The following is a 12,119-nucleotide window of genomic DNA, read 5'->3' on the forward strand; positions in this document are numbered from 1 at the left end:
TATGTGCATCATGTTTTTGTGCTATGAACCTCTCTCACTGTCTGCTCTTCCTTTAGCATCATCACCACCACTACAGCCACAGTGAGGAATACCACACAGAGAGCAGCCGCGGCTCTGACTTGTCAGACATCATGGAGGAGGACGAGGAGGATCTTTATTCGGAGATGCAGCTGGAGGAGGGCCGCAGGCGCAGCATCAACTCCCACAATACTCTCAAGGTACCTGCTGCACCCCTCCAGTCTGTAGTGGTCCAGGAGGAGGAGAGAGGGAGGTGGGAGTGGGGGTGAGAGGGTGGAGGGTGGGTGGAGGGTGGGCAGAGGGAGAGTTACACCACCAGCAGAGGTCCCTGCTGTCTCTCACAGGCTCTACAGCCAGGCCCGCCGTGGCTTTGCCTGGCTGAGCTCCCCAACCTTGCATTAGTTGAGTGAGCCCCCACTCCACCTCCCTACTCCGCCCCACCCTGCCCCACCCAGCACCGCTTTATTCATTCAATGCTGAGCTCATGTGAATGGCTATGTATATATAACTGTACAGCATGCAAGAAGAGAGGCTGTCAAATAGAGCAACATGACTGATTTTCTGGTTTGCATTGCACTGAGCGAGTGTTACAACTTGTAAAGTTTAAAGTTATTCAAATATTATATGTAGAATGTCATATTGAGTTATAAAACGTATTGTATCATCAGCGAAAAGGGTCATGGCATATCAAGTGCATATGGGAATCTCATTTAAGTGAGTACTTAAATGGAAATATTCACTTTCGGTTATGTCTGTCTCATGTCCTAATGTTTAATTTCTCTGTTGTCAATGTAGATGTTAACCTTGTCGGTACATGATTATGTCTTCATTGAGTCTGTGCAGTGGATATGTGTGGGTGTATGGCCAACTGGCCAATAATTATATGTTATGAGAGTAAGAGGTAGTCATTGATTGACCTGTCTTGAATGTGAACACACTCAATACTTGAGATGATTGGCTGTTAGAAAAACGTAATCACTGCAGATTAGAAGGGGTTGTTCTTATTTTTGTCAAGTAAGTAGCGTCTGTGCAGTAACATGGTGTTGAAGAACTGTACTCATTGGTGTATTGACTGTTTTAATACACCAATGTTACTTCTCCTTTTTTTCATTGCCATTAATTCATAAATCACTGTTGTACATCATTATCCACCCCATAAAATATATAAAAAAAAAAACATTCATACCTTTAAAAACTGTGCTAATAAGAGCAATATGGCTAATAAAATACTTTTTGTAAAAAAAAAAAAAAATCAGTTAATATTGCTAAAGTTTAATTACTTATGAATGAATTGTAACATTTGCATAGTTCTAGTCTCTAATTGTTCTCTATTAGCACATTCAATGGAAATACTTGTACATTATATTGTTACTGAAGACTTGCCCCTATTTGTTGGTTCTTCACATAGCTTATTTATGATATCCATAAAACTTGCAAAGCTTTTTATTTCCTGTCACTTCCTCCAGGTCAGTGTTTTGTTTATTCTTCACCAGGGCACTAACTGTAAATTTGTCAGTTATTTTCAGTCACTTGTTTTTCCTGTCTGTCATTTCTCACAAGAAAGATTTTTTTTGTCATGAACTGTAACACATCAGTTCCCTTTTCCACCATTACCTTCCATACCCACGCTCTGTTTAATTATCTGCTATCACTCCATATTTTAGTCTTCACAGATTCCTGTTCAGAGCATGCCATTCCCTCCTCACGGAATGAGACTGCATGTCTTACTGCATTGCCACAAATAACTAATTCTGTCTTTATTTTGTCTTTTCCCCCATTTATTTCTATTCACACACACACTGTGTTGTTTCCTGCCTGTTCTAAAACCTTCAAAAACTATACAACTCCCCCTCCCCCAAAATCTAAACTGAACCCTTTGAATTGAACTGAATCTGATTGAACTGTGAAAATGTGGAACGGTGCCTGCTGGTCATGACTGAAGGCATATTACAAACGTCAGGACCTAGCAGAGGAGAGAGACTGCTGGGACCTCCAGAGGGAGGTGGTGAAGCAGAAGTCGCTCCGCAGCAAGCGTCTCCATAGCATCCCCGAGGTGGCTGAGGAGGAGCCAGATGGCGTGGACAGTTTGGGCCAGCGTCTATGCTTTGATGAAGGAGGGCGGCCGGGAACGCCACACACTCAGCGAAAGAGCACCCGCATTTACCAGCAGGACGCCCACATGCACAACAATCTCACCCCCGGCAAGAGCTCCCGCCACCTGCAGCGCCAGCGCTCCTACCCTCGCTTCCTGGACAGCCGCTACGGCTACATCACAGAGGAACGCAGCCTGGGACGACCCAATCGCCAGAACACCAAGAGTCCCGACAGCGGATTGGACTGCGGCAGCGAGGAGGAAGGCTCTCTAGGCCGGGGTCATCGAGGGTACTACACCCATGGAAGCCCCATGCGTGGGCCAGTCCGCATCATCCACTGTGAAGGCCCAGTAGAACGGCGGGCCTTGGCCATGGGCCGTAAAAGGACTCTGACCCGCCAGTGCAGCGTGGAGGAGGACTTCTGCGATGTCCCAGTATCTACATCCAAGTCGGTACACACGGGTGACTTTAGGAACAGGGAGAACTTTGGGCCAGGCCGGGAGACGGGGCCCAGAAACTACTCCAGGGAGGGGGCGCTGAGCGAGGGCAGGCTGAACGAGCTGGACAGGGTCTGTTACAGTCCCCACAGGGAGGCTAGGGCCCAGTCTATGTCCAGGCTCAACCGGGACCAGCCGCTGGTGTGTGATTCAGACTTTCTGCTGTACATTCCATCAGCAAGCAGAAGCCATTCTATTTTCTTAATGTTGTCTTTTTTGTTTTCTTTATGGGTATCCCTCTTCCTTTCATTTAGCACTTTGTTTTCCATTTTTAATATTCTGGCAAGTTATCACATGTTCATGGTTGTTCTTATTTGATGTTTTGTTTTTGTGTGAATAAGTTTGCTCGTACCGAGAATGTCAGGTGGATTTTTAAAGTAAAGCTTTTGATTACCTAAAGGCCATTTAACTACGTTTTGGTTTCTCATGTCTCTGAGGGGAAAGGTTCCATTAAGAGGAAAGTGGCAGCTCAACCTCGGCTGTTTCTCTGTGCAATGCATGGGGATGTGCTGTTCCTGTCTTCTCCCCCTGCCCTCGCCTTCTCTCTGCCAGCTGCGGGCTTGACATTGTCTCCCTTAACGTCTAGCCCTCTAGCACTTCAACCTTATCGCTCCACCCTGCGCTGGGAGCTTTATTCCAGCATGTTCTGCCTCTCATTGCCTCACATACAAAACAAGGGCAGAGCAAGTCCTCTCAAGCCTGTGCTGATTCATGTACTCTGTCTCAGCCCTCAGCCCATTTGCATCATGTTGTTGCTTTTCTCTCTCAGTCTTTCCGGCAAAGACTTCTCTTCATTATCTTTCATATGTTAAGCCTTTAGTTCTGTGGTAGTAGTGGGCCTCAGCCTGAAGCTGTAATTGTTCTGCTCATGTCCATTTTCTGTCCACTTCTCACTCACCCATCTATTTTTTGTCTTTTTTTATCTACACTCAGCCACTCTTTCTCCCACTCCATCTCCCTCATCCACTTTCTTGCGCAGTCATTTGCTTACTTTTCTCATCAAGGAGCTGACATGCACAGAACAAAACAAACAAAACAAATGGTCTTTAGCTAAACATCTGACCCTGCCTAACCCCCAAGTCCATGTTGTTGTGTTGGGGGTTGATTTGATTTGGTTGTGTTGATGGTTTGTTGGTTTATTGGGTTTTGTTCCTTGTTTTATGGGTTTATTACTCTTATTTTGCCTCCCTAAGGACAAATGGAAGCCACATCATTTGCTCTTATGGTTTTTCTGTTGTTTTCAACAAGGTTTTGGGGGTTGTTTTAAATGTTTCAGATGAATGCTTTTTTTTTATCACAGGACAGGCAGCAGGTTCTAACCTATTGTGTGTTGTCTCTCACTCCAAAGATCATTGGGAACTCGCCATCACAGGGACGCTCCGATCGTCTGGACCACTCAGGGAGGAGGCCGGTTCACATCGGCACCCCCCCTCAGCGACGCCCAATCCCGTCCATTGGTTAGTGAGGTCACCACATGAAGAGACGCCTCATCCCCACCTGCAGGGCCACTGATGTTTGTGTTATTTATACCATGTGTTTTCTTTAGCCATGTGAGCCGAGCTGTACATCTCTCCCATAGACACAAGCTTAAACGACCACACAGACCCTTGTTGTGGGCATTTGTAAACGCTGTAGTTGTCCATCCTCATAAGTTGGATTCGCCAAATGTTCATATGCAGTTTGGCAGGAAATTATCCCAAATGCTCTTTTTATTCCTGTGTTTATTGTGGGTTAACCATCCAATCTGACCCCCCCTCCCTTCTGCCACAACAGTGCAAGCATTGCTGTTTTACACCAAGTAACTCCAGAGTGACCCTGTTGCCCTCTACACCCCCACTCCAGGGCAACTTCATCACCCTACCCCCTCAGCATGATTGAATGGGCCATGGGGTAGAGCAGAGTGTGTGTGCGGGGCGTCTCTGACCGTAACGTTGTGATTGGTGTCTTCTGTAGAGATCACCATGGACAGTAACAGTGAGGGGAGTGAGGGGAACCTCTCACCTGTCAAGGAGGATGTTAACTATGGCAGTGTAGCTCGGCGCAGGATATGGCGATCTATGTCCTCAGAGCATCAATATGGTATGTGGTGCAGCTTCTCTCCAAGATGACAATTCACCTTGACAATGACAAGAAAAAAAAAAGGCAACAAAACTTTTGTTTTTGAATACATGCAGTAATATCATCGGTGAATGGTGGTCTTTTTGTTGTGTGCTGGACAGCTAGCTGATTTGTTTAGCTTAGCTTAGCTGATAAAGCTGACGGGGGAAGACAAGATTGGCCACTCTTCCCGTTGCTGCAGAATGAAAATCCCCTCCCTGTATGTATTCCTACAGCTTCAATCCCAAAACTCCCAACCAACCCACTCTTCCAATCCACACTCCATATCCAGCCCACCTCCTCTCCCTCCCTGTTTGTTTCCCATTCCTTCTTTTCCTCCTCCTCCTTTCCCTCCTCCTCTTCCTCAACTCCTCCTCCTACCTTGGTCCTTCTCCTCCTGCCTCTTCGGGCCAGTGGCCTTTTTTCCACTGTTAATTTTGCATGACTCGTTCACTATACAGTGAGAAGGAAAGAAACATCACTGGATGAGTTAGTGCATTCATGCCTTGTTAGTATCACTTCATTGCACATCCATAAATTTGCTGCTATTAAATTCAAACACAAATGTTATACCATTAAAGCCCTATATTAAACATCTGCTAAGATGCATATTCAATTGGCTCAGCATCAGTTGCAGTATGAATGAGACGTTATTCAGACCGACATATTTCTGCCATTGGAACATTTGATTTAACATGGTGATCCATGAGAAGCATGGGTAACTGATATCAGGTTCATCCCTTTCCCCTCACTGTCCCTGATATCTGAATAGCCAAGAACTGCTGTGGCATTTGATGTCCCAATCTCTCTTGGGAATGTGCCTCCCTCTGCCCTTTTTGCCGCAGATTGTCTCCAGATGTGGACTAAGCATGACATTACCCCTTCTGCGATGATATTTGAATGCTTACCCCTTCATACTCAGTTCCAGGAAATCATGCATGTTAGCCTCTGTGAGATAAGGCAGTGAAACAGCAATGAACAATAGTGTTACATGTCTCCTCCATTTTCATAATGTGCACGGTCATTTAGTTTCCCTTGCACCCAAAGTCTGCTTGAAATGTTTCCCCGTCTGTTATGTGTTGGTGTTGCACTGTTTGATGACATTTAGCAACTGTCATGTCAACAATCAGATGTGTGAACAAAGAACCCCGCTGTGCTGCTACCAGCCTGCTACACAGAATCACACAGTTTAGTCAGTGCTTCCTGGAATACAACAGGATTGCAGCAGATTTAAAAGTAAAAGTGGAAACCTTGCCATCAGATATCTGGCTCTTTTTTCACACAAGCATCTCATCGCTCTCTCCCCTGTCAGCGCTAACAAAGAGACACTTTCTGCTCCCATTGCCTCTGCAGCCAGCGTGGCTGTACAAGGCTGGTAGTAGCAGCAGAGGCCTCCTCTGTGTTTCAGACAGCTATGGCGGACGCAGGCACGGGCGGGGACGGCGTTCCCCGGATTACTATGAGGAATCAGAACCGGAGGACCTGACCCGTATATTTGTGGCTCTATTTGACTATGACCCCCTGTCCATGTCCCCCAACCCTGACGCTGCCGACGAGGAGCTGCCTTTCAAGGAGGGCCAGATCATCAAGGTGTTGGCTTGACTCTGAGACACTCAGCTCTGCTGCTGGATCAGATTGATACCGACTAGAAAATAAAATAAGACAAAAAACTATAATACAAATTAGCTTTGGCATTCATTTCTTTACCTAAAAAAAATCTCTATCGTCCTAGGGAGACAAGTGTATTTGTTACATCAAGTGCTGTGGCTTTGAACCTTTTACTCCTTGCTTTTAGCTGCTTGATAAGTAAACCATGTAGGAATTAAAGCTTATTTTAGTGTCACTGTCACTGGATAAAAGCTTCAGCTAAATGTAGGTGTCAAAAACATTTTAATCATCATTGTAAGCCCTAGTTGCCGCTAAACTGAGTGTCAGAAACACTTTCTTTCTGCGTGTCTTCCCCTGAGACTTTGTTTTTTGTTCCTCAGGTGTTTGGGAATAAAGACACGGATGGCTTCTACCGGGCAGAGATCCGAGACCGCGTGGGTCTGATCCCCTGTAACATGGTGTCTGAGATCCAGACAGAGGATGACGAGATGATGGACCAGCTCCTGAAACAGGGCTTCCTGCCGCTAAACACTCCTGTGGAGAAGTTAGGTAAGAAATTGCTTTCCACATCACCCTCTCCTTTCCACCCTCCTTTCTCTTTACTTTGCCGATACCCCCTGCGTCTGTCTGGACAGCTTTATGCTCTGCTAACCTGTCGTTTACTGATATTGCTCTCATTTCTCTTTACCTATACTTCTTCCCTCTTCATTTCTTTTCTGCTTTCCTGTGAAGTGAACTGCGATCGTTTCAAAGATGGCCGCTCAATAAATCGCAGGTCCAGAAAGTCCAAGAGAGGTCTGTGTCCAGTGTGATGCTCTTCTGCCGTCTGCCTCATGTTTATGATTTTTTTTTTTTTTGCCAGTCTTCACCATCCTTAATCATCTATTAGCTATTTTTTGTTTTAATTATGCCTTGCACCTTAATGTGTCATTACTGTCAGGCATTCACTCATTAAGAACATGGGAATCGAATGCATTGCAAGCTAGATGATCTTGAGATTCTATGTCATTATTCATCACACACTTCATGGGGTCTTTATACTGCTCTCAACTGATTACTCTCGTGTTTTTTCTCTTTTTCTTCTCCTTCTGTTCCCCATAGAGAGGAACAGGCGGAGCGGGCGTCAACACCCCATGTCAACGCGCAGAATGGTGGCCCTCTACGACTACGATCCCCGAGAGAGCTCTCCAAACATTGATGTAGAGGTACTGTCTGCCTGGAGCTCCAGCTCTCCACTTTACTCTCTTTGAAAATGATCAGTCACCACATTTATATAACTAATACATAAAACCAATAAAAGCACATTGTGAAAGCACTACTAACAAAAACTAAAACATAGGCATTGAAGGGATAGTTCACCTATTTTGAAATATTTTATATTATTTCACTTAACCCCCTGTCACCCTCTTCCTAATGTTCTTACGGTGCACAGACATGATATTTTGGTTCAAGTTACTGTTCATCACACTGCAAGGATTATGTTCTGAGGTGTTACAATGCCTCAAACAGAAAATAAGTGTGAGATTTTGAACATCCACAAGCGCAATCATAATCCAATTAATTTGTGCTTATGTGTCGAATCACGGCTGCCCTACATAGCGTTCAGAGAGTAAATGAAATACCACCAAATATTTCAAAATGGGTGAACTGTGCCTTTAAGATGATTCTCTGTACTTTTAGTGTTTAAGACGAGTCCAGCTGAGTGCGGTGTCCACATATGAAGTTGAACAAGTTGCATTATTTTTGAATGAGGAGTTTCTTAAGCCATGCTCTCTTGAGTTGCACAAATAATTGAAAAATAATTGAAATATTTGAACCTGTAAACAGATATAAGTGAATACCCTGGACAGGCACTGGACAGAGTTAGCTCCTTGTGTCAGTATTGTATAAACTAATAAATCTAAGTTACTTTCCCGTGCTGTATTTGTGGCCCTTCCCCCCTGGTTTCACTCACTCTCACCTTTCTATTGGCACTGCCACCGACACAGTATGAGGGCAACAGGCTGAATGAGGAGGTGAGTGAGGGCGAGGAGGGTACAGTACTGTCTGCTCTGTGTGTGTTTCCTCCCCGTTTGTTGGAGTGCAAAGAGGAGGTGGGCTTGAGACGATGGGCCGTGGCCCCCTATCCCCAGTGGTCATGAACACAGCCCCTCATGCATTGCCTGAGCCAGCATCTCCCCTCGTCGGTTTGGTCTTTGTGTCCAGCTGTCTCCTACATACACTACGTTTGGTTTGTGTGTTTTAGAGAGCCCTGTAGGAGGGACGTGCTCAGTGTGTTGCAATCCTATCTTCAAAGTCCCAACGTTTGATGCATTTTCAGTTGCAACAGTCTGTCTGCCGAGACTGAATTGACACTCAGATTTACGATGCATCACATTGATTTGGAGAAGGAAGCAGAGCATTTCACACTCATCAAACCCCAGTAGATTTGATGTTTTGGAAGGTCTTCAGCAGACAGAAGCTGCTGTGAACAATGTTAAGTAGGTCAAATGTAGCTCAAGTCTGTTTCCTCTTTGACAGGCTGAATTGACATTCTGTGCCGGCGACGTCATCACAGTTTTTGGTGAAATAGATGAAGACGGCTTTTACTATGTAAGTACTGAGAATTTCTGTTTCTATTTCCATTTCTGTTGAGCATTCATGCATGATTACTAAGAGCACAGTCAATCTTTAAAGCTGCACCAGGCAAGATTTGTACTGAAATATACACCATGCTATTTGTATTTAGGCTATACTCCATCCTATCAGTCTGAACTGTCAAATGAAATGTCTCAGTCCTAACTGAGGCACAGCACATTTGCCTTATTGTGCAGATTAATTTCAGTTAGCAGATATTATCACTGGTAAATGGATGAATCGTAAATGGATTTGAAAGACTAAGATAACTTGCTTTTCTGAAATAGTAAGCTTGGTGGATACTCATAGTATTAGTATCTTGTTCTACCAAAAAAGAGTTCGCAAACCAATCACTACATCAACAGAACTCCTCCGTTTGGAACAGAACTACTTTATTTCCCAAACTAAGCACTACCTGTCAAACAGCGAACTTCCATGTTGTAGCTAGTCTCTGCTCAGCTGCCAGTGTCCTCTGGGGAAGAAGCCAAAACAAGTAGCAAAAGAATACTACTGTCTAAGCCCACAACTATTGACAGAATTTGCGATGCCTATTTCAGAACATTCTAAGATTGCTAAAAGTATACACGGACCCTCCCGTTTCAGAAAACATTGTCTTAGCTTTTCAAAGCCATTTCCGATTGCTGCATTGACCACTGTGGTACATGACGGGAGCCTGCAGCACATCGATATCAAACTCAGAACTGAAGCAGCCGGTGAAATGATGGTCTGAGGCTGATTCCAGATAATCTGTAAATAGGGCCAAGGCTCCAAAATAGCCAACTTGTCCCAGTATTCTGTCCAGAGAAAGCTCAACTCACTAGTGATGTTTGACCCAGCTACCAAAAGATTTTGTTCACCTTCACTTCCTCCACCAGCCAACTAACAAAACAAAAGCTAAATTTCTTGTGTGTTCAGGCAGTCCTCATCAACTCATTAAAGTTTCCAGTTTACCATCAGAAATTTGCAGCCAAGACACCACCAGGTTCCATGATGCTTGTCACCTTGACACGTGCGGACAACTTGAAAACAATGTGACAGGTCAATGCACAGAGATTGCCTTCTTTCCATCGTAATGTGTAAATCATTGTAACAGTAACCAGCCCTGTCAGCCAGCAAGCAACAGTGCTCTAAATAATTTACTCCTGGTGTTCAGTGTTGCATCTTTCCATGGACGTCATTGGTCTCGGTTCTTGATATCCGAGCGGACGTACGATTACCACCTGATCACAAACACCTGGTAAATATGAGTTGGGCATTTTCCAACTTTATGGGTTCATGATGGCTGCCTGAATGCAGCATTAGGTCTGAGAGTGTCAGAATGTCCACTTTACTGACATCACATGACGTCTGGGTAATGAAGTCCTTCAAACTTCCAAAAATTCAACCTGTTATCTCCTGCTGCCACCTGGGGCCAACTCAGTGCAGAGTTGCCTGTTGCAGCTTTAAAGTCATTCACTAGAGCGAATGTGCCACAGGACTCGATTTCACTTGCCAAATCACCCACATGTATGAGGATTGTAGAAATGAAGCACCTCCCCCTAAATATGTGGAGAGATGCTTAAGCTAGAGGATAACAGTGTGCACCCATGAAGAAGAGTCTCACCGTCTCTCTGTACTCCTCAGGGCGAGCTCAATGGACACAAGGGACTTGTTCCTTCCAACTTTCTAGAAGAAGTGCCTGATGATGTAGAGGTTTTTCTCACTGACTCACCATCTCGATACCCCCAGGACACTCCAGCACGGATAAAGACCAAAAGGGTACATGCTCCTTCGCAGTACTAGCCCTCTGTCATCCATTTACTCTTTTCAGTTCCCTCTATCTCCTTACTCCTTTAGTTTTGTGTCTGTGCTTGTGTGTGTTTCATTGATGCAATGGGAATTCTGACTTTGGAGCATTACACTGTAAATACTGTAGATGTCTAAGATCTTATGAAAAAAAATAAAACTTTAAGACTAATACTTGACAGAGTTACTTTTATTTTTCATGTTCACTGCTGTGAAGGGGGGGTGGGGGCGATATGCATTGTAAAATATCTGGATATACTGTATTCATAAAGCATTCTCAAAGAGAGTAAGATGAAGGGGGGCAGAAGCTCCTGTGACTTTTTATTACCTGTTCTGTCATGTCTCGAAAAACAGCAATTAACATTTTTTTGGCACATGCATATTTAGCATTGTAACAGATGCTTTATGAATATATTCTGTGTTTGATCTCAAATACTTTCTAATAGAGTAAATAGTTTTTGATGTACTGAAAGATGAACTATGTAGTCTGTAGCTCAGCATGTTCTATATTCCAGATGCATGAATTCTTGAACATTTTATATAAAAAAAAGAAGTCTAGTATAGTACAACTTTTGTATCTGCTCCTGAAAGCCTTGTTTTGTATATTGCTTTCTTGTAAATTAGCACGCAAAAGGTCAACTAGCCTATGTTGCCATCAGAGAATAATTTCAGAAGTAATTATTTACTAAATGTAAATATGTGATGCTAATTCTGTGTTTAACAAATAATGCAATTGTTTGAATATTAACAGGTGTCATCAGATGTTTCTTTCCTTGTGTTATGATTTGCCATTTTCATAGTGCAGACTATTGAAATGCCATCACCATATTTTTTTATTTCTTTTTCTCACCCGCTTGGCAAAACAGAAGAAGAGTGTTCATTTCACACCTTAAAGGCTCTGTTTCCGTCACGTAAGTGAGCAACTGAGGATACCAAGATTACGCTCCCCTCGTCTAATGCAGATGACATGGGTACCCTTAGTTTCTGGTATGCAACATGTACACTTTATATGACATTCCTTTCGACTTACCATGTATTTAGGGTTGTTTGAGTAGTTTCAGGCTGTTTGTTTTTCCTCCCAAAATGCCCAATTCTGTTTGCGGTTGAGGGATCGTAACCCTAGCCAATGCATTAGACAAGAAGTATGGTATCTTCAGTTGTTTCTCTGAGTGTTGTACATGATAATGTCCGTCTCCTGCAATAAGTCTCCTGCTGTAACTCATGGTAAGCTAAAAGGCCATTGTTGCACACCAAATTACCCTCTGTAGTCAAACAATTCTGCTAAAATTAACAGGAAAGATGACATTTAAACAATACCTTCGCTCTTCCGTGAAGCACCCTGACATGCCTGAGCCAATCGGGAGGGAGAAAAGCCTACCAATTTAAAATTTACCCCTGGGAAGAA

At 43.9% G+C, this 12,119-nt stretch overlaps 1 protein-coding gene across 1 annotated transcript in view; it reads left to right on the top strand.

Annotated features, from left to right (window-relative positions):
- rimbp2b (RIMS binding protein 2b) overlaps nt 1–12,119 on the top strand; it is a 92,831-nt gene that overhangs the window by 76,950 nt on the left and 3,762 nt on the right. The window contains exons 19-29 of the mRNA XM_030060237.1: nt 57–218; nt 1,961–2,749; nt 3,957–4,065; nt 4,562–4,687; nt 6,114–6,295; nt 6,694–6,862; nt 7,046–7,108; nt 7,415–7,518; nt 8,302–8,328; nt 8,834–8,905; nt 10,553–10,687. Of these exons, the coding sequence (XP_029916097.1) occupies nt 57–218; nt 1,961–2,749; nt 3,957–4,065; nt 4,562–4,687; nt 6,114–6,295; nt 6,694–6,862; nt 7,046–7,108; nt 7,415–7,518; nt 8,302–8,328; nt 8,834–8,905; nt 10,553–10,687 (1,938 nt within the window). The remainder of the gene's footprint in view (nt 1–56; nt 219–1,960; nt 2,750–3,956; nt 4,066–4,561; nt 4,688–6,113; nt 6,296–6,693; nt 6,863–7,045; nt 7,109–7,414; nt 7,519–8,301; nt 8,329–8,833; nt 8,906–10,552; nt 10,688–12,119) is intronic.

This window comes from Myripristis murdjan, chromosome 9 (genome assembly GCF_902150065.1).
Source record: "Myripristis murdjan chromosome 9, fMyrMur1.1, whole genome shotgun sequence".
Taxonomy (NCBI): domain Eukaryota; kingdom Metazoa; phylum Chordata; class Actinopteri; order Holocentriformes; family Holocentridae; genus Myripristis; species Myripristis murdjan.